At 40.6% G+C, this 22,806-nt stretch overlaps 1 protein-coding gene across 2 annotated transcripts in view; it reads left to right on the top strand.

Annotated features, from left to right (window-relative positions):
* Positions 1-15,916, top strand: part of CRB2 (crumbs cell polarity complex component 2) — a 151,941-nt gene extending 136,025 nt beyond the window's left edge. For both annotated transcript variants that reach the window (XM_033961166.1, XM_033961167.1), the window contains 4 exons: positions 4,197-5,058; positions 8,940-9,056; positions 13,329-13,449; positions 15,080-15,916. In XM_033961166.1, coding sequence (XP_033817057.1) covers positions 4,197-5,058; positions 8,940-9,056; positions 13,329-13,449; positions 15,080-15,307 — 1,328 coding nt within the window. In that variant the 3' untranslated portion in view covers positions 15,308-15,916. The remainder of the gene's footprint in view (positions 1-4,196; positions 5,059-8,939; positions 9,057-13,328; positions 13,450-15,079) is intronic.
* Positions 15,917-22,806: the final 6,890 nt, after the last annotated feature.

Here is a 22,806-nt window from a genome sequence, read left to right as displayed (position 1 = left end):
AGCTCTTTAGATTAATTTAGGCATTAGCTCTCAGCTCTATAGTTTTATATTAGTGATTATTTTCTTAATTTTCTCGCATTTTGTTAATCTTGGATCCTAATGTAGGACTTGAGTAAAGTTAGCATATAATTTTTTTTTCCCTTTGTTTTAATGTCAACCTGATGGAATATGCTCATATGTTAAACTTCTTTCTGTACAAGTTAATATGCTTGATATAAGTTTGAAAATGATAAATTAAAAAAAAAAAAGCATTGAAGATAGGGCTAATCCCAGCGGGACACCATGCTCTTTCAATCTCTAAGATGATCGACTTAAATGAACTCCATTGCCTAAAACACTAAGACCAATTTTAACAAGTCCTGGTTTCATATGTCTATTTCATACAAATGATAAGGCAGCACAGCATGATCTGCTGCTGAAGAATCCATAAGAATCAATAATAATTGCTCACCATTATCAAGTGAAGCCTAATTGAAATAAGCAGAGTCTCAGTACAGTTATTGCTAAATTCACATGATTAGAAGCTCATGTATTTGGAACTCCTGGTGTTTCGCCCCCCCATATTTATAGACATAAACAGAAAAAGAAAAAAAAACAACAACCCTAACCCTAACAACTGCAAAATATTATTGAAAGTCACAACCTGAGCAGTGTTTGCCAAAAGGTGAAGGGGAGGAACCCAACTACAAAACTAACACCAGAATAATATAATAATGATGAAGTATTGCCCCCATATTTATGGAGGCAGGCTGTGTGTTGTTTTGCATTGTCTGTGCCTTTAAAATATGAGCGGCCGCTGAAAGGTTCTTACCCAACCAAGAAGAGAATGATATAGAGCCATGAAATTTACAAATTATTCCATACTTTTCTTGACACTTTTCATTTCAATGATATAAAATGAAGCAAAGTGTCAAGAAAAGTGTGAAATAACTTGTAAGTTACATGGTTCCACATCATTCTCTTCTTGGTTGGGCTGAGAACTTTTCAGCGGCCCCTCCTATGATATTGTGCCCTTAGACTACTGATTTGTGTAATATTGTGGTTCTCTGGTGATAGGCTCCTTCTGATCACATGCACAGCTCCCTGTGGATTATGGGACACTTCCTATTGGTTGCTTGCCTTCTAAGCATGTTGAGCTAGCAGCCTCCTGCTTCCTTTCTTTGCTGAGAGCATGGCAGAGATAGCTCTCTGATCTAGCCAGTGTATACCTGCAAAACCACGGTAATTCAATCAAGTCTTTTTACCCCAACCTTTCTACTATTCCTACTGTAAACCACAGCATTACCTCTCAGTGAAAACTGAAATTACTCTCCCAGTTCCCTGATCCCAGGATGCATTGGTTGAGGATGAACTCTGATAGGAGAGGCTACAAATTCTTTACAAGCAACAGAACTATATGTTATTCTGAGTTACTACATTTAAAGAAGATGTGCTTAAGAATTGAGAATGAATTCTGGTGATGTTATATGCTTATAGTATTAGGTTTATACTGCATGATAATCACACAGGGAGTAAAGCAGAATAGGGATGAGACTTGCTTAAACCATTACACCTGGATTTTATAAAGATTGATCACATTTGGGCATCCAGATTTGCATGCAGTCTTAGGATGCATGCACAACCTAATTGATTGAGCCAATTTAAATCAATAATTGGATGCTAACAATCAATTATGAATAATTGGCGTCAATTAGGAGTTGCATGTGAATCTGGCTTTGCTCTATTCTGTAAAGCTGTGCGCCCAAATTCCATACCATGCAACCCAAAAGGGGGCATGGGGAGGTCAGGGCATTCTCAAAGGATTTACATAGTGTTATAGAATTCCAGGGTTCCACATTCAACTTGGATGCCAGGATTTACATCAGGTTTCAGTTTCAGTCCTTGCACCCAAACTTGGCAACGGGAATTCTCACGAGGCCCTGGTTTATTAAGGGTGGTCATCCTGGAGTGCCCATTATATTGTGTTCCTTTTCCTTCTGTAAAGGGTTGTTTATATAAGAGATATTTTAATAGATTGTTATCTTTTCAGGCTGCGATTAGGGATAAGGAGTTAAGTACTTTGATAACCAATTCAATTTCATATCAACATTTTAGGAAAATGCTTAAGACATTTTTATTTAAAAAAATTCTTGCGAGTTAAATTGTGCATATCACTATCCACCCCCCCCCCACACACACTTTTACTAAACTGCGATAGCATTTATTAGTACAGCGAGCTGCACTCTATGAGCGTCGGAAGCAGCACGGAACATTCAGCGCGGCTCACTGAGCTAATAACCGCTATCGCGGTTTAGTAAAAGGGGGGTATGTTTGTACAGTTTTTCTTTATTGTTAATTGCATCGAACTGCAAAGTTTTGCAGTATATAAATTAATTTTTATGTTATGTTAATAGCACTGAGCACTGTTTTTTCCTGGTGCCTATTTTTTGGCATCATTTACTGAATCTAGCTTCAAGCCACCATAAAACAAATCTCTTAATTATTTTCACATGTGCGGATAAATTGAAGATACATATTGGTGCAGTGGCAAATTATCATCCTAAACTGGACTTCTTTAATACTGGGCACACAATAGATCTCTTCAGTGCTTGCTAGAAGGTTTGCTAGATATTGTCACCTCTTTTGTATTTAAATTTATGGAAATGTATTATGTTTTCATTCATGTAAATCTGTGAGCTGTGACTCTAGCAGATGTGATTATAAGAGCTCAGCATTCAGAAGTGACAGTGACTTCATTAATTTATATGTTGGTGCCACTGTTTACATGTATTCAACTCCATTATATGTATAGTCGATGGTGCTAAATATGCAGATTTCCCCCAGATTCTATGTATGACATCCAAATTTGGGTGCACTGCCAAAATGCACATGCAGCTTAATTGCTTGATGAGGCCTTAACTACAAGTAATTGGGTGCTTACAAACAATTAAGAACATAAGAATTGCCATACTGGGACAGACCAAAGGTCCATCGAGCCCACTATTCTGTTTCCAGCAGTGGCCAACCCAAGTCCCAAGTACCTAGCTAGATTCCAAGTAGTAAAACAGATTTTATGCTGCTTATCCTAGGAATAAGCAGTGGATTTCCCCAAGCCATCTCAATAATGGCCTAAGGAGTAAGGACTTCTCTTTTAGGAAATTATCCAAGCCTTTTTTAAACCCCGCTAAGCTAACTGATTTCACCGCATTCTCTGGCAATGAGTTCCAGAATGTAATTATAGATTGTTTGAAGAAATATTTTCACCTGTTTGCTCTTATTAAGATTTGCACTTGCATCTGGCTTTGTGCTATTTTATAAGGCTCCTAACTCTATTAGTGTATAAATCAGAAATGCCTAAAGTTAGGCACAGGAATCAATGCTACACACTGTTCTACAAAGGATGTACAACCTTTATAGAATAATGCTTAGCACTGTTTTTTTTTCGGTGCCTGTTTTTGGGTGCCATTCATAGAACTTCCCTCATTATGTAGTCACCATAGAAGGACTATGGGAGTATTTCATAAAGGCATGTTCACACGTATATGATAGAGTACACATGTTAAATGCAGCATATAAAATTAATTCCATGTATAACTACCTTAACAAGCACTTTTTAAGCAATCTGGGTATAAATATCTGGGGGCAGGTTTTAGGTAGAGTGCAGACAGAGTCATGATTTACATGTGTACGTAATAAAATAGAGTCAAACATTTACACCCATCCTCAAGCATTTATAAATATCAGTTTCTTCACTTTAACGATGATTAATGCGGGATTTATGTTTGTATTTTATAAAGATGCATATTTCCTTACGGGGCCCTTTCATTAAAGTGTGTTAAGTGTAAAAAAAAAACCCCAAACTTTTAGTATAGTGGGCTAGGTAGCTGCCTAGTCTCTGCTGGGATAATGGGATGAGAGGTCAGGGAAGCTTAGCATCAGACTGGTAACTTCTTGGAAATAAAATAGTCCACACCAGGTTTTATCTTGAACCAAACCTAGAACTGCTCCAGCAGAATTATCAAAGTGGAGGTTTCCATATACTTTCACTTAGAAAATTCACCATTAGGTGCACAGGGAGAAATATTATGCACCTATTTTTTATGTACATAAACTCCTATTTGGGTCATAAATAGGGATGAGTTGAGTATGGAATTAGCTTTTCCTTTTAGAATGATTGAGAACTGTAAAACTTATGCAGTATTTTCTTTTTCACACAGGTCTAACTAATGCAACATTCCAGAGCAATGCAGTAGTAAAGTACACCCCCAAAACTATAACCCAGGATCTTACCACAGTTGCACTAGATTTCAGAACGAGAGATACAAACTCTATATTATTTCAGGCCACTAAGGGAACGGATTCTCTCCAGATTGGCATTCAGGATTCCTTCTTATTTATAAACATTCGAAGTGGAAACAGTGTGGAAGGTGCCAGCTTCTTGAGTGGCACAGAGGTTTCCGATGCACTCTGGCACAGGCTACTTTTGTTTATGGAAGACCCCTTGGCAGTTTCATCAAGATGGCTGGCACAGCTGGACAACTCCAGGAATACAACTATACAAGGCTATGCTGGCAGTCTGAATTTCTTACAGAATGAGGTATTGTTGAGCTTAGCTGAAAATTTCACAGGCTGCCTTGGACAAGTGAGCATTGGAGGAATCATTCTGCCATTTACTGAAAGCCAACTTTTTCCACAGCAGGAGCAATTTATTAGATACAGTGGTGCCCTTCAGCTCGGGTGCAGTGGAGCTGATGTGTGTTCTTCTAGTCCTTGCCTCAATAATGGAGTGTGTCAGGATGTATTTAACTCTTTCCGTTGTGCTTGCAAAGCAGGATGGGAAGGACCTCGATGTGAAGCTAACCTTAACGAATGTCAGTCTAGTCCTTGTGTCCATGGTGACTGCATAGACTTAGTGGCAAATTATCAGTGTACGTGTTATTCGGGTTATACTGGAAGAGACTGTAATACCAATGTGGATGATTGCCAGCAACACCAGTGCCTGAATGGTGGGACGTGCATAGATGGAATTAACACCTATTCATGCAGCTGTACTGCCCAGTATACTGGACCCCGCTGCGAGTATGTTTGTGATGTTGGTAATGTGGATTATTCTTTAAGTATGTGATGAAATATGCAGGGAATTTAAAAAAGAATAATTTTCCCTGTGATGGATTATATAACGTTATGAAGCACAATAATGAATTTAGAAAGTTAACAAAGGCATAGAACCCATAAGTGTCTTCTACTATTTTCAATTCTGCTGAAGCCCTTTACAATAATAGTCGACTTATAACTTCATTTCAGTGTTTCTCTCCTTTAGCTTTGGTAATCTGTCTTTTTCTCCATCTAAAAATCCAGTTGAATATACTGGTTACCTATTATCTGAAAGAAATTAGGCTATAATGGATCATATTTGTCCCAGCCCCCTCTTCAATTTAAATACCGAAACTGCTTTTAGTTAATTTAACAGATTTAGATTCTGCTTTAACTAAAAAGTTCTAAGCGGAGTATAAAATATAATAGATTTATATAATCATGAAGGGGCATTTTCCATAGTGCATCTAAGTCTGACTTTGGACATATCCCGCAAGACGTCCAAATATCAGGGCATGGAAACATCCATTTTCAAAACTGCTAGATGTCCCAAAAAAAATTTTTTAATGACCTATTTGGACGTCTTGGCTCTTGAGACATCAAACTTTTTTTGCCATTTTCTAATACAAAAGTGTCCATGTTCAAAACTTCCAAATCACGCCTATTTGGACATAGGAGGGGCTAACATCTTAATGGACTGACCACGCAGACATCCCAACAGAGCAGTGAGGCACCTTAGAGGGCACTGCTGTGAACCTCACATAAAGGGTGTCAGGTATATATTTCACTAGAACCCCTTTGTGCATGTATGGTGAGCCCTTCAAAACTCTCCCCAAACTTTCAGTATCCACTTGTCTACCATCCTAATACCCTTATGGCTGCAGGTGTCACCTATATGGCAGTACAGTAGGTTTTGGGTGGGTTTTTCTGGGCTCACACTTTCTACCATAAGTGGTAGTGGTTAGAGTGACTTGCTACTCCTCTCTATGGTTCACTAGCTTACCCACCAGGCTACATAAGACACCTGTGTGTATGTCTACTAGGCTTTCCTATACCAGGTGCTGCTGTATTCTGACCTTTGTGGGGTGTGAGGGGGTCAGTAAGCACTGGGGAAGTGTGTGTGGGTCTTTACTTTATCTCTGCAGTAGTTATCTGGTCACTTTGGGTACCTTTTTAACACTTATACCCTTTTAAAAACAGGTCTAATTCAAGATGTACAAGTTCCATCCAGGATGTCTGCCAAAATATTTGATTATCCCTGAAAGACGTCTAAGTCTAAGCCTGCCCAAACGCCACTCATAACACTCCTACCAACTCTCCCCTTTGAGCACTGGATGCACTGCGGGAGAAACGTCTCGCTAGACGTCAAAGGCAGTTGTTATATTTATGCTTGGCTGGTAGTGCACACTGAACTATGCATTAACAGCCTAACACATAAGAACATAAGAATAGCCTTACTGGGTCAGACCAATGGTCCATCAAGCCCAGTAGCCCGTTCTCACAGTGGCCAATGCAAGTCACTAATACCTGGCCAAAACCCAAAGAGTAGCAATATTCCATGCTACCAATCTAGGGCAAGCAGAGGCTTCCTCCATGTCTTAATAACAACCTATGGACTTTTCCTCCAGGAATTTGTCCAAACCTTTCTTAAAACCAGCAACGCTATCCACTTTTACCACAACCTCTGACAACACGTTCCAGAACTTAACTATTCTCTGAGTGAAAAAATATTTCCTCCTATTGTTTTTAAAAGTATTTCCCTACAATTTCATTGAGTGTCCCCTAGTCTTTGTAATTTTTGATGGAGTGAAAAATTGATCTACTTGTACCCGTTCTACTCCACTCGGGATTTTGTAGGCTTCAATCATATTGCCCCTCAGCCTTCTTTTTTCCAAGCTGAAGAGCCCTAACCTTGTTAGCCTTTCCTCATACGAGAGAAGTTCCATCCCCTTTATCATCTTGGTCACTCTTCTTTGAATCTTTTCTAGTGCCGCTATATCTTTCTTGAGATAAGGAGACCAGAATTGAATGCAGTAGAAGGGCCCCCTGGTGTTTCATTCCTCAAATGAAGTCCAAAACAACGAAGACACCAAAAACTTCCACAGAAAACAGGGAAAAGCCAAAAACAAAGATAAACTGTGAAAACGATGTTCTTGATTAAAAGTTTTAATGAAAGTTGTTCTTCACAAATAAAAGTGGTACAGTCAATAAAAATCAATCTAAATGAAAAACTGGTGGGCGGACCTGACACGGTCCATGTTTCGGTTAATAAATCTTCTTCAGGGGTCAGGTGGAAATGCATCACAAAATGTAGGTATGCATAGAATCATCCCAAAAGTCTGTCGACAACAAACTGAAATGTAGGTAACCTCGTTTTCACAGTTTTTGTTCATTCCTCAAATACCATTCTCCCCTTATTCAAAGTTTATAGTGTCTTGATATGAATTCATGGTTTTGGACACATGCCCAGCCTCAAGGATATTTCAAAGCAAGATCCAGATTGTAAGCCTTCTAAGAACACTGAACAAAACTTCGTTTTATTTCAATAGTATTTCCCATTGCTATTTTTTATGTCAAGGACTGTTGATGCATTATAAAATGGGCCCATAGTATGACCCCCACACACACAAATCCTCTTATACTGATTTACACCTGTTCCAAAGAAGCATGTACACATGTAAAATACGCACATATATTGCAACTAAGTTTCCAGGAACAGCTATAAATAGATTATGAAAAATGTATGCCCACTGCAACATTGTAAGTGTAGATCAACACACAGTTTGCTAAGAGCCATTTTCCAAAATTATAATGTGCTTTACAAGTAGAAAATGTTTTTTGGTTTTTTTTAAATTCTTTATTCATTTTCAAAATTACATTAAGTGTTAAATATATTCAATCACAGTAACAATAAATGCATCACTTATAAACAATCATTTGTACATTACATAAATTTTTATCCCTTCCCCTTTCCCATCCCTCCCAACCATACATTTCATTATTATATAATATATTTAATAATAAAATACCCCCCTCCCTACATCCTAAACTGATAAATATAAGGGAAATAATTTTACTTAATCCTTACAATATTTTGTTAATGGTTTCCACACATCCTGAAATTTCTTAAAATATCCCCTTTGTAAAGCAATAAATCTTTCCATTTTATAGATATGGCATAAAGAATTCCACCAAAAGTTATAATTTAATCTCCTCCAATCCTTCCAATTATATGTAATTTGCTGAATGGCAACACCAGTCATTATTAGTAATAATTTATTGTTGTTAGCAGAAATCTGACTTTTTGCTCTCATTTCCATACCAAATATCACAGTATCATAGGATAATGCCACTGGGTTATCTAATAAATTATTAATTTGGTCCCAAATTGATTTCCAAAAATTCATAATATATGGGCAATGAAACAATAAATGATCTAAAGTTCCTGCTTCTAGATGACAATGCCAGCATCTATTAGACAAAGAACTATCTAATTTTTGCAACCTAACAGGGGTCCATAACGCCCTATGACATCATCTAGAAAATGCTTTATAAAATTCTATATATATATTTTATCTGCTCATATTTTTCCACATGAAGAACAAATTAATACCATTACATCATTTACCCACCCTTTTACGAAACCGCGGAAGCAGTTTTTAGTGCAGGCCAGCGTGCTGAATGCTCTGCGCTGCTCCCAACACTCATAGGCACTCTATTAGTTATGGGAGCAGTGCAGAGCATTCAGTGCACCGGTCTGTGCTAAAAACCACTTATGCGGTTTTGTAAAAGGGGGGTAGCTAAGATGTTTACAATTACTGATCTAAAAATTAAATACCTTTATGCTTTTATTTCTGTATTTCTAGGTGGCCATACCCGCCAGAAGAGTGTGGCATGAATTTTACCTGTCTGAATGATGGAAGATGCACCAGTGGGATCTGGGGAGCCAATTGTAGCTGCAGGCCAGGATTCACAGGAAAGATGTATGCAACATTAGATTACTGTGTTCTGCTTCAAAAGTTGTCAAGAGAAATATTTTGCAGACTTGTGGAGACAAATTTATTAGAAAAAGATTTTCAAAAGACATAGGCCAACTTTTATCGCGCTGTGTTAGAAGGTTTTAGGACGGGCCAGCATGGTAAATGCTCCGATGCTCATAGAATACCTTTGCGCAGCTTGATAAAAGAGGGCGATAATTTGGGAGGAAAAAATGAACCAATTTTAAAAGAGAGACGTGGAGCGGCATAATAAAAAAAATGTTTAAGACCATTTTGTGCCTAAGGTGCTAGTCGTCCAAAGTTGGCAGCGTCTAAAGTCCATTCTCGAAAAATATTTCCAAAATATTTTTTTTCCGAGAATCATCTATTTCTATGTACAGCCGTTTGATCGTCCAGACTGCTAAGTCATCTATCTTTATTCCGCATTCTCATCCAAAAAATCATCCAAAACGCCTAGAAAAAGACCTTTCGGACATGAGAGGGGTCAGCAAAATGATGGACTGGTCATCCACACATAGCAATAGAGTAGAGGGGCTCCTTACAGGGCACTGCTATGAACTTCACAAAAAGGGTGCCACATAAACATCTCACCACAACTCCCTTGCAGGTCATGGTGAGCCTCCCAAAACACCCCAAAACCTACTATACCCACCTGTCTATAACTCCAATAGCCCTTATGGTTGCAGGTGTCACCTAAATGGCAGTACAGTAAGGTTTTGGTGGGTGCACATTTTTCACCCTGAATGCACTGGTTATAGTGGCTTATGGGCCAGGGTCCTCCTCTCTATGGTTCACTAGCCTCCCCCCCCCCCCCAGACTCTACTAGGATTTCCTATGCCAGGTGCTGATGTTCTGGAGGGTTTTTATTCTGATTTTTATGGCGGTGTAGGGGGGTGGTCAGTGATTACTGGGGGAGTGTGTGAATGTCTGTACTTTGTGTTTGCAGTGGTTTTCTGGTCATTTTGGATACCTTCTGGGCACTTATATCTGTTTTTAGATCGCCTAAGTCACAACGTATAAGTTCCGTCTAGGCAGTCTCGTTAAACTAAGTCTAGGTCGGTCCACATCCCGCCCACCTCCTGCCCTAACCACTCCTTGAAAAACACTCCTTTTCACTTTGGGCGCACAGCAGAAGTGAAAGGGCCTAAGCTGCTTTTAGATACATCTAAAACCCGTCTCGATTATCGGCACTTGGACGACCTGTCTTTTAGGTCATCCAAGTACTGATTTAGGCGGGTTTTTAGACATATTTCCGTTTCGATTATGAACCTCATACTGTTTTTATATGGGGTTAAATTTTAGGAAGCATGGAGTGTAAATCAGCCCCTTTGTGGATTGGCTAGGAAAGAGCCCCGCCTCCCACTGCCTGCTCTCATCAAGCCGGACATCCGTACTTGTGCGGATGCCCTCCTACCCAACGCGATGTAGAGGAAAACTTTTCAAAACCTGGACAAAGTGCCGGGATTTGAAAAGCTGTCCGGACCCCCGGACATGTCCTCAAAAAGAGGACATGTCCAGGGAAATCCGGGCATCTTGTAACCCTAATAATAGTTAATTAGGGTTATATGTGGAATACCATGTGGCGCCTAGTGATGCCTAAATCAAGGTTCCTACCAGCGCCTAATAATGCCTACCTAAAAAGTAGGTATGGTTAGGGGTAGAGAATAGTTGTGCTTGACTTAGGCATTTGTATTAGGCACCAGTAAATCTAGGAAAACCCTAGGTGCTGCTAAGCATGATTCTATAAATGGCACCTAGTGGTCGATTGACAACTGTGCCAAACAAGTTTGGCATGGTTAGGCGCCGTTCGGCACGGTTGTCAATCAACCACTATGCGCCATCTAAAAAAATCGCTCCTAGCAGTGCCATAAAATCCTTAGACACATTAAAATCCTTAAGCGCACTCCATTTAGGCCAAGGTAGGAGGGGGTTGGTAACCACTGGGGGAGTAAGCTGGGGGGGGGGGGGTCATGACTTAATCCCTCCAGTGGTCATCTAGTCAGTTTGGGCACCGTTTTAGCATTTAGACACTTTTAAAATAGGTCTAGCTCCAAACATCTAAAAAAAGCGCAGGACCTTTTGTTAAAGGTTTGATTATGCCTGGCAAGCATCCAAGTCCTACACCCCCTTAAGATTTGGACGCACTGGAGCCAAAACAACCAGAAAGAGATCTAGAAAGTGTGTTTTGAGAATGCCCACCTAGTAAAATGTTTATGTTGATTTTTGGACATCTATCTTTTTTAAAAATGAGCCCCAGAGTTTCTTATTGCTCCCTCCCCCCCCCTAAAATTAGGGCAGTTTATATCATACTTGACTTTATATTAAGGGTTTTAGGATCAACAGGGAGAAATACTTAGAGTACCTGAATGTAAACTGCTTCGAATAGAAGCAGTATTTAAGAAAAAATAAAATAAATAAATATAACAAGGAACCAATGTTAGCACATTTTCTGCTGCATTCAGGACGTCCAAATGTTAGTGTCAAAACATTTACCCCCCCTCTTCTACAAAATATGTTGCGAGAATCTCATACACATTAGTCTTATGTGAAATAAACTTATCATTTTCATTACCACAATTTCATTTTGTTCTTATGTGAAAAAACAACTCTTGTCACAGATCAGAGGAAGCATCACCAAGCTTTTTCCACCTTCTTCATCCATCAAGAGAGGCTTTGTTTCTGTCACAATGTGACCAGTCTGTTTGAGGCAATTGGAATCACCTGCAATCCAAAAGAGTCTCTTCACTGACAGCTCATCCTGGAGCTTCAAAGCTATGCTGCTCCCTAATGGTAACAAGTACCCATCTTTTCCACTGGCTCACTCAGTGCACCTCAGAGAAGATTCCAACAGCATCAGGACCTTACTAGGTGCCTTCAAGTATGATGAGTACAGCTGGGAGGTCATCAGAGACTTCAAAATGGCATTCCTAATAGGTCTCCAAGGCGGTTAACCAGGTTTCCCTGCTATCTCTGCCTTTGGGACAGCAGGGACACAAAGGTGCACTACCAAAGTCAGGACTGACCACAGCAGATGGAGTTCTCTGTGGGGAAAAACATCATCAAATGGGAATCACTGGTGGACCCCTGGAAGGTGCTATGCCAGCACTGCACATCAAATTGGGCCTAATGAAACAATTGGTCAGAGCTCTACTGTAGATAAGGAGTCAGCAGCCTTCAAGTACCTTCAAGACATCTTCCTTAATCAGTATGAGGTAAAGTTCAAAGCTGGTGCCTTTGATGGACCACAGATAAAGAAAACCCTGGAGCGCAAGGAATTTCCCAAGAAGCTAATTAAGAAGGAGAAAGCGACTTGGAATAGCTTTCTCACAGTGGTTCAGGGCTTCCTGGGCAATCACAAGGCTGAAAACTATGTGGAGTTGGTTGAGAATCTGGTGAAGAATTACAGTATAATGGGCTGTAGGATGTTTCTCAAAGTCCACGTCCTTGATGCTCATCTTGAGACATTCAAGGAGAACATGGGAGCATGCTCAGAGGAGCAAGGTGAGTGCTTCCACCAGGATATACTGGACTCCGAATACCATTACCAAGGACTGCATCTGGGGGATGATTTGTGAAAGTGACTTACAATAGAATCGCAAATCTCAATAAATTACTCACTTCTAAATCTTCTGTGGTCATCTTTGTATAACTTCAATATAAATACATGTTCATTGTAATTAACATTTTGCTTTTTATGATTTTATAAGAATGAAAAGATGAAAATTCAGCGTTCTCACTTTTTAAATAAGTAAATTACAAAATTTGACTATCCTGGTCACAAAAGCAAAGTTTTATGGAAATACATTTTTTATACTTTTTAGGCACGAGCAATTAGGAAATTACACTTACTGCACAGGGACAAAAATTGTGTTATATAGTGTTATCAGTGCTTTCAACATGAAAAAAGAAATAGAAAGGAATAAAAAACCTCACTATCTAGTTAACCAGCCAAAATCAACAGTAGTATATGAAGAGAGGGAGGGAGGTGGAGAAACATTATTATTTCTTGTTTTAGTTTATTGAAATTTATACTTTTATGCTTTTATTGGTGAATAGGAGGAAGGAGGGAGATAACGATTGTTTTCAAAATGTTTGTATATTTAAAGTGCTTTTCCTGATTCGTTTATGTTTAAATTCTCTGCAATGCACTGTTAATATTTGAAAATGAATAAAGATTAGAAACAAAACAAAACAAAAAAAACAGTAGTATATGAATTGGAAACCCAAGTTAAATTCTTGCCTTTCATTTTCTTTCAGTTGTCAAATCAATATTGATGATTGTGAATCAAATCCTTGCCTGAATGGAGGAGCCTGCCAGGATTTAGTGAATAGATACAAGTGTATCTGTAATGCTAATTTCACTGGAGGGCATTGTGAGGTAACTTCATTGACTGTATAAGACTCCCAAGGACACTGCGTCATAGCTACATGCTACCAGGACTGTAGTCGGCATTTATGTCCTATTTATAAAATCGGAGACATGACTCAGTACAGCTGAGCTTTTGTTCTTGAAACAGAAACTCCTACCAGACATGTGGAGGTTTCATCAGTATGCACAATGAAATGATAGAAGGTAGAGAGGCAAAGATCTAAATAGCTACAGCTCTCCTCATATACCTATGATGCAGTGACCTTTGTTTTCACTGATTTAGGTGTGAGTTAACCATTTACAGATGTGTATAGAAGTGGCTAAAAAAAAAGGCACTCTTTAAATCAGGAGTTCTCAACGCAGTCCCTCAGGACACGCCCGGCTAATCACATTTTCAGGATACCCACAAAGAATATGCAGTGGAGTAGTGCATGCAAATTTATCTCATACATAGTCATTGTAGGAATCCTGAAAACCTGACTGGCCGGGTGTGTCACGAAAGACGGGTTGAGAACCCCTGTTCAAATTTAATCAAATATAATTCTCAAGTATATTATCTCGATAAGTGGGTGTCTTCCCTTGTTATGCATGCAAGGCAGTGCATGGTTTGCTATGCTGGATGACATTCTTCATTGCTGTTGCTGCTGTCTACCCTCTCCATTGCATGTGGCTTCTGTCAGGACAGGAGCTGTTTACTGTTGCTTTGCATGAGGTGATGGAGTATCTTTCTTAGTCCTCTCACTGTATTGCTGCATGCTTATCTTATACAGGGCATGTATTTCACTTTGTGTCTTTGGAGGTGTTCATATTCATACCAGATGTCCCTGGTTCCCTATTATGTGGCATAAAGTTTTATAGAGAAGGAAACCAGTTTACGTTCAAAAACCCATTCTCCTCTTAGTACGTACCCAGTGGGCTTAGATTTGTAAGTTGATGTTTTCTATGGTAAAACATTAGGGGTCAGTTTCCAGATGTTGTAGACACAAACTTAGGAAGTTTGGTTTTCAAATCAGCCCCTTTGAACATTCATTAGGACAGGGCACTTAAATTTAAGGGTCGATTTTTTTTGTTGTTGTAACTTTATTAACAAACATATGTTCGCTTCATGTTGTTGTAGAGCCCATTTTCAATGAACCAAAAGATTTAGGCATCTAAAAGGTGGGCAGCTGTTGCGATCAAGTTTTTTCAAGTTTTATTAAAATTTTAATGTATCGCAATATCATAAATCCAAAGTGATTTACAATTAAAAACAGGGTCTCAGTTATTAACTACAGCAAACACACGAACATTACGAACTGATACGTAGACTATGAGGTGAGATTTTAGAAGTCTTTGAGTAACTCTATAAGTTATCAAGTCAAATTGGAACATTCGTCTCAATAAGCTCCTCTTTTACAAAGCCGCACTAGCGACTGCTCCACGGCAAAAGCCCTGAAGCCCATTAAATCCCTATGGGCTTTTGGGCAGTTACCGCAGTGGCAGCTGTTACCATGGCTTTGTAAAAAAGGGTGGGGCAGATAAGATTTCTTTTTCCTACTTGTTAACCAAATAGTACAGAAACCAGTCACTCATCTACATTGCCTACTTGCCATTTCTAGGGCCTTATTGTTTTTTTTCTTTCCCTTAATTTCTTTTGCAGAAAGGGAATTCCGGTGGTTTATTTCCATTCCCATTAATTGGAGTAGCTGTCCCTGTAGCCTGTGCGTGTGTGTTGCTGCTTTTTATTGGTCTCATTTTCATGGTTCTCAGTGCAAGGAAGAGGCGCCAGTCAGAGGGAACCTACAGCCCAAGCCAGCAGGAGGTGGCAGGAGCTCGTTTGGAGATGGACAGTGTTCTAAAAGTGCCACCCGAGGAGCGCTTGATATAAGGGATAGGCATAACCATGAGGTGGTGGATATCAGGGATGCCAAATACCAAGGTCTTTCTTGACTTTGATACTTGCCAGTATTTACAGTCCACCAAGAACTCGCTCCTTTGTAGTTTCTTTTCCAAGCATTGCCTGTGGTTCGGGATCAGGAATTACTGCAGCTACTGATGTATAAAATATGAACTATGGAAAGAAATTATTTATGAAGAATGTAGACTTTCATAAGAGTTTGACCCCCTGCACTCCCCTACGCCTAGTTTTCTAAATCTGTCAGCAATTAGGAAATTGGGAACGTTCTCATCATCTTTTTAATACGTCTGATTCTGCTATCAAATTTATGTGATTGTTGATTTTATCATCTAATTTTACATTGCGTTAGCCTTTGAAAGGTCAATACCGTTGGTATGAATTTGGCTATTTTTTAAAAGACTAGCAGTATAAAATGCTGAATAACAAACCTGGGTGAAATATTTACAGACAGTCTGTATATATTATATTTTCATAGACAGTAAGAGGGTGTCAGGAACTATTTTTGAGATGTGAATCTCAGCAGCAACAGCAGTGGCTTGAATTCTTTCTTCAGGTAGCAAATAAATGCACTGTAACAAACTCTTACATTTTCTGACAAATCTGTATTTTTCAAATCGTTGAAATGGGCTGCCTTGCATAAATGTGTGAATCAAATGACAGCAGAATAAAATGATTCATCAGGAAATATAAGTATATATTATAGCAAAAGACTGGTCCGACCACTAGGCAGGACTAAGCAGTAGCCTAGGGAAGCAGATTCCAGGATGGGGGGAGGGTGTTATAAGTATGACAAAGACCACATGCAGTCAAAGCACAGTCAGTCCTGACATCCATACAGGCTCAAAGGGTGGGCAATTTTCAATTAGCTCATTTACTCAGATTATTCAGGGAGGGGTAATGTTGAGATGATCATAACTGGTGGAGGATCCAATGGGCTTAAAGAGTAATTGGACAGGAGTGCAAGGCTGAAGATTTGACTAGCATGTTTAATACCCTTGCACTAGCCCTGATTATATCTGAGGCAGTCAGACCCCCTTGCCCGACTCTCCTTTAGAAATCTCAATGAGCCACTTTTGAATGTCCATATAGCAGTGGTTGAGTCACTTGTCACCGTCACCAACCCCGCAGATAATCACGGGAAACCATCCCATGTAATTCTTTAGTTCTATCTCAACCTCAGTTCTTTTCCACCAGCATTCTTCAACACAAGACTTGAGGGTCAGTGGCTGGGCCCATTCATACTCTGATTCTTCCCTCTCTCCTTATAGAATGACATAGGGACGGTCTCCTGCGGTTATCTTCAGGGACGGTGACAAATTCTGTCACTATGTCATTCTCTACCACAGACCTACTAGAGCGGACAGTTTATACCTGCCAATCTGCTTCTCTCTCATCCCTACTGCCTACAAGCAGGGAGCTGCAAACAGCCCTATGATGGCCCTAAAAGGGGTGAGGTCGCCTGTGCTACCCCTAGCCCTGGGAGATTTGGTGGCTTCCCAAAGCTATAAGAAGCCACTGCGGGATTTGTACCAAGGCCATTTGGTTCCCAGCTTGCTGTTCTAAGCATTAGGCTACTCCTCTGCCCACCAATCTGATTGGCATAATTTACTTAAAATATATTTTTTATAAATTAAAGGCTATTAAGAGGTTTAAATAGCTATTAGCAGAGAAACTCGGATAAAAGATTCTGAAGGGAGGATTGCTATTCTTATTTCACGAGATTCCATGCTACTTGAAAATATGGTTTTATAAAAAAGTATATTAAGTGTGTGTGGGGAGTTATCAACATGGGTTACAGTTAACTCAGGTTATTTTACTACAAGCCTGTTTGCATAAAATGGGACCTTGTGCTAACATAATCCAACTTCTGGTAAAATAAATTGACCCTAATCCACAATGATAACTTCTCTCCTCAGTATCCAATAGGTGTAAGATTGAATCTAGCATGCAGATATTTAGAGTGACCTTGCTGCATTGTCTATTAAAGTGTGTCATTGTGGAAAGGAACAGAGAATAAGTGAAGATTATACCTTACAATTAAAATGGAGTTAGTTACTGTGCAGTTAGGGCCAAATTCTATAAACGGCAATTGGGATGCACATTAAAAAAAAAAAAAAAAAAAACACCCCGAGGCAGGTCGCCTACACTGTAGGCAATTTTGCGAGCCAAGGGAGACACATAGGTCTGCTTATGGCATGGGCGTGGTTTCGCCTGGAAGTGGCCTTAGGCAAGCTTAGGCGGTCCTAGGCGTCTCCCTAGTTCCGCGATAGGCACCTGAAATGTAAGCCAGCAAAATGCTGGTCTACATTTCAAACAGATGCAGCTGCTGAGCCAGTCACGGCCGCGATCAGTTTAGTGGCCACAGCAGGGAAACCGCCCCCCCAGCAAAGTTGGACAACAGGAGGGATGCCCACTCCTTCGTGCCGGAACCCCTGAAGCACCCATCCAAATGTCCTCTGCAGGAGACATGCCCAATTCCTCCTGCCACCAACCTCCGAGGCATCCCCGGCAGGAAGAATGCCCACTCCCTCCTCGAAGCCCACCCCCCATACCTTTATCTGATGGCCAGAAAGAGGGATGCCCACACTCTCCTGCCAGCAGGCCCGCCACTGCAAAATGGCGGGCCTTCTCCGTGCATTCTGAGATGTACCAGGGAAGGGCCTAATTGGCCCTGATTGGCCAGATACTTAAAACCTGAATGGAGCAGGAAGGCAGGAAGATCGCTCCTGCTCTGTGCACTGGCTGGCTACCAGGGACCCAAAAGGTACGTGAGGGAGGTGTGGTTGTCAATTTCAGCAGGCACAGGAGTCAGAAGGGATTCCTCCTGTCCCATCCACTGCGAGGCCACCGAGGGGGAGGCAAGAGACGGGGGGGATCCTTTATGTACCAGCCTACTGCACGACCACCAGATCTTGAGGAATACCCTGTGGAAGCCTGCAATAGGTCCAGGAGAGGGGCAGGTAGGCGATGGTCTGAATATAAGCCGAGACCCCTATTTTTGAGCCATTTTTTGCCCCCAAATCTCAGCTTATATTCGAGTATTTACGGTAACTGAACTTCCTCTGGCTACATGGTCCTTGCCTCATGCTTTATATTTGATTATGTATCTCGCATACCAATCTCCCCTTTCGTTTCTGTGGCGATGTTGATTTCCTTTGGGTTGCGATCTAAGCAACCACAGCTCTCACTCTTGCTTGTCTTTCCATTGATGTATACATTGCTCTTCATCCCATCCCATAAAAGGATGGGCCTGCCCAAATGCCAATAACTGATCATGTCACACAGCCTCCTGACAGTCCAAGATGAGAGGCATCCTATTATTGGACTTTACAATAGAGAATGACATGGGGGACACATTTTCCCCGTCCCTATGGAAACTCATTTGCCCATCCCGTCCCCACGAGTTCTGTCCCTGCCACATTCCTGCAAGCTCTGTCCTCATCTGCACAAGCCTCAAACACTGTAAAATCATAAGTGTTTGAGGCTTGTGTGGTTAAAGCAGAGCTTACAGGAATGGGGCAGGGACAAGGACAGTGACAAAACTCACGGGGATGGGAGTGAGTGTGTGGCGCAGTGGTTGGATCTACAGCCTCAGCACCCTGGGGTTGTGGGTTCAAACCCCGCGCTGCTCCTTGTGACCCTGGGCAAGTCACTTAATGCTCCATAGCCCCAGGTACGTTAGATAGATTGTGAGCCCACTGGGACAGATAGGGAAAATGCTTGAGTACCTGATTGTAAAAACCGCTTAGATAACCTTGATAGGCGGTATATAAAATCCTAATAAACTTGAAACTTGAAAACTTGAAACTTGACGAGGAAATTGAGTTCCTTTGGGGATGGGGAAAATTTTGTCCTCTTATCATTCTCTACTTTACAAGCCATGCAAATGGGGACAGGTGTAAATATACTCTTTCATTTAAACATTCCTACCAAACTATGCTACTGTTGACTGGCAAGGTGTTATGTACGCAGCCCTAATTGAGATCCATGGCCATGGTTTTAACAGTGGTCACAGATGGGGAGGTAAAAATGCTTTGCAAAAGCAGAGATCACACTCTCAATACAAAATCAATTAACAAAATATAGTGTGAAAGCAATACTAACACAATACCAGTACTTATCTCTGCTGCAGAAGACACCTATACACTATAATAATAATAATTTTTATTTTTGTATACCGCCATACCCAGGGAGTTCTAGGCGGTTCACAACAAATAGAAGAGTTACATACAGTGCAGTTGAAAAAAAGAAGAACATAAGTCAATCAAAGGGTCAAAAACTAGTTTACATTGACAATTTAAGTGAAGGAAGGGCTAATACAGAGCACATACGGTATGTACTGTAAGAGAGTACAATTGAATTTATGAGAGGGGGGAACAAAGCATATTGTATGAGAGGGAGGGGGCAGGGATCTTGGGGGGGGAGGAGGGGGAAAAAGTAAAGAAAGGTGGGCCGTGTTGAGGGGGGAGGGGAGAGTTAAGGATTTGGTCTGATGCAAAGAAGAGTGTTCGATCTGTTTTCTAATGTGAAGAGGGGGAGCGTTAAGGCGGAAGAGGGGAGCATTAAGGATTTGGTCCATTGAAAAGTAGAGTTTTGAGCTTTTTTCTAAAGTGGAGGTATGAAGAGGCGTCAAGTATAATTTGGGCGAGCCATGAGTTTAGTTTGGCCGCTTGAAAAGAGAAGGTTCGTTCAAGGAATCTTTTAAGATGATATGCTTTCAGTGAGGGGAAAGCGATCATAGTTATTCTGCGGGAGCTCTTATTATTATAGTTCAGGTTGAAGTGGGGGTAAAAATAGTCAGGTGACATACCCGATACGGTTTTGTAGCAGATGCAAGAGAACTTAAATAGGACCCTGGATTCGAATGGCAGCCAGTGCAATTTGTGGTAGAAGGGGGATATGTGTTCCCATTTCTTCAGGCTGAAGATAAGGCGGATGGCGGTGTTTTGGACCAATCTCAGCTTCTTGGTGACTTTCTTGAAGGCGCCTAGATAAATGATGTTACAGTAGTCCAGGACGCTAAGAATAGAAGCTTGGACCAGCAGACGAAAGGAGGTTTCGTTAAAGTATTTTTTAATGGTGCGGAGTTTCCAGAGTATCGAGATACATTTTTTAAACACTAGGTCAGTGTGTTTCTCTAGTGTGAGATATTTGTCTAAGGTGACTCCTAGTATATTTAAGGATTGCTCAATACAGTAGTCTAGGCCATTGATATGTATCGCAGTTTCCTTGATTTTGTCGTTTGGGGATACTAAGAAGAATTTAGTTTTTTCTGGGTTTAGCTTTAGCCTAAACGCTGTCATCCAAAGTTCGATCTGATTTAGGGTGAGAGACAGCGAGTTTAGAAGCTCTCAGGTAAGGTAGGAGAGCGGAATGATTATGGTGATGTTGTCTGCATAGATGAAGAATTTGAGTTTGAAACTCTGCAGGAGGTTTCCTAGGGAGGCAAGGTAGATGTTAAATAGGGTGGGGGACAAGGGAGAGCCTTGTGGGACCCCACAAGGGTTGACCCAGCTGTAAGAGGTAGTGTCGTCCTTGAACACCTTGTAGGTTCTTGTTGTCAGGAATTCGTGGAACCAGTTGAGAACATGAACTGAGATTCCAATAGATGTTAGGCAGTCTAGTAGAGTGGTGTGGTCAACCAAGTCAAATGCGCTACTCAGATCGAGTTGCAATATTAGAGCGCTTGAGCCTTGGCTGAATAGTTGATGAAGGTGATCAAGCAGAGAGGCTAAAATTGTTTCAGTACTGTGGCCTGACCGGAAACCGGATTGATTGTCATGTAAGATATTGTGTTTTTCTAAGTATGTGGTGAGTTTGGTGTTTACTATCCCTTCTGCTATTTTGGTGACCAGGGGGATATTGACGATTGGTCTAAAGTTGGATGCATTGTTAGGTGGCTCTTTAGTATTTTTCTTAATTGGTGAAATCATAATGTGCCCTTGTTCAACTGGGAACTTCCCAGAGGTTAGTAGAGAGTTGATCCAAGTCAGCATTTTGGCCTTAAAAATGACTGGGGCCGATTTCATGACATTAGGGGGGCATGTATCTAGTCTGCAGTAGGAATTGGCATACTTATTGTAGTGTTTACTGAAAGTTTGCCAGTCTATGGGTGAGAATATGTTCCAGAATAGGTCAGCTCTAGAGTCATCTGAATCTAGAAGAATGGGGTAACACCAGTGGGGTTTTGTTGGGTCAGTGAGGGAGGATCTTAGTTTTTGTATTTTGGAGATGAAGAAATCCGCCATGCTGTTTGCAGTTAGAGTGGGCTCTTCGGGTGTGTCGATAAATGTTTCTATATTGTATAGATCATTTACCAGCTTAAAAAGATTGCTACTGTTGGTTGAGATGTCGCCGATTTTGAGGGCATAGAAGTTTTTACGTTTTTCTTTGGTTCGAGTTTTGTAGATTTTTAATTTTTGTCTCCAAGCGATTCTGTGCTCTTGTGACCCTGATTTTAGCCAAAGTCTTTCTGATTTTCTTAGGTCTCTCTTTAGCATTAGCAGTTCTGTGTCAAACCAGCCCTCTAGGTTTTTAAGTCTCTTTCTGCGGGTTTTAATGGGAGCCATTTTATTTAGGATATTGGTGCTATCATTAATCCAGGAGTTCATGAATTCATCGGTTTGTTTGTTTTGTTCTGATATGATCTCATAGTGAGACTAGAATTCTACGGGATTTATTTTACCTCTGCTAGTATAGAATTTTTTATTTCTTTTTTTGGGGGTTATTATTATTTGTTGGGCTTGTGGTTTTTAGTTGGCAATCGAGTTCAAAATTGCAGAGGCTGTGATCCGACCATAGAGAGTCGGTCCAGTGTTCTTGTTTCCAGAATATTTTGGGTTTAGGTAGCTCTCTTGAGGAGAAAGTGACTAAATCTAACTGATGGCCTCTTTGGTGGGTTTTAATTGGGGGAGGTTTGGGGTACCCTAGTGAAGAGATGAGTGACCAGAGTTCTATGGTTTCAGATTGGTCTATTTTTTCCAGGTGGATATTGATATCTCCACAAAGTAGGTTGTAAGGGCTAGATAGAGAATTAGTTAGTAAAAATTCGGAGAAGTCATCCTTGGCAAGGTTCCATTTTTTTGGTGGAATGTAAAACAGAGTTATTGTTAGCGCAGCCACTAGGGATTTGGACGATAGTGAGAGTGAAAGAATTTCTAGGTTGGGAGTGGATTTTGAGCTTAGAATAGAGCAATGTAGGTTGTCTTTGAAGATCATAGCTAGGCCTCCCCCCATGCCCCAAGTTCTAGCCAGCGATAAAATTTTGAAGCCTGGGGGAAGGCAGTCTTGGATAATAATATCGTTATCGGATAGTAGCCATGTTTCTGTAAATAGAGCGAAGTCAGGGTTGGTTTCTTTCAGCCAGTCCTTAATAAGTAAGGCCTTGTTTCTCATAGATCTTATATTTAGGTAAAAGCCATGTAGGTTCTGGTAGTTGGCCAGATCAATTGGATAGATGTGTGAGTAAG

This window comes from Geotrypetes seraphini, chromosome 10 (genome assembly GCF_902459505.1).
Source record: "Geotrypetes seraphini chromosome 10, aGeoSer1.1, whole genome shotgun sequence".
Lineage (NCBI taxonomy): Eukaryota > Metazoa > Chordata > Amphibia > Gymnophiona > Dermophiidae > Geotrypetes > Geotrypetes seraphini.
Note: the sequence above shows the minus strand (reverse complement) of the source record. Positions and strands in the feature narration are given on the sequence as shown.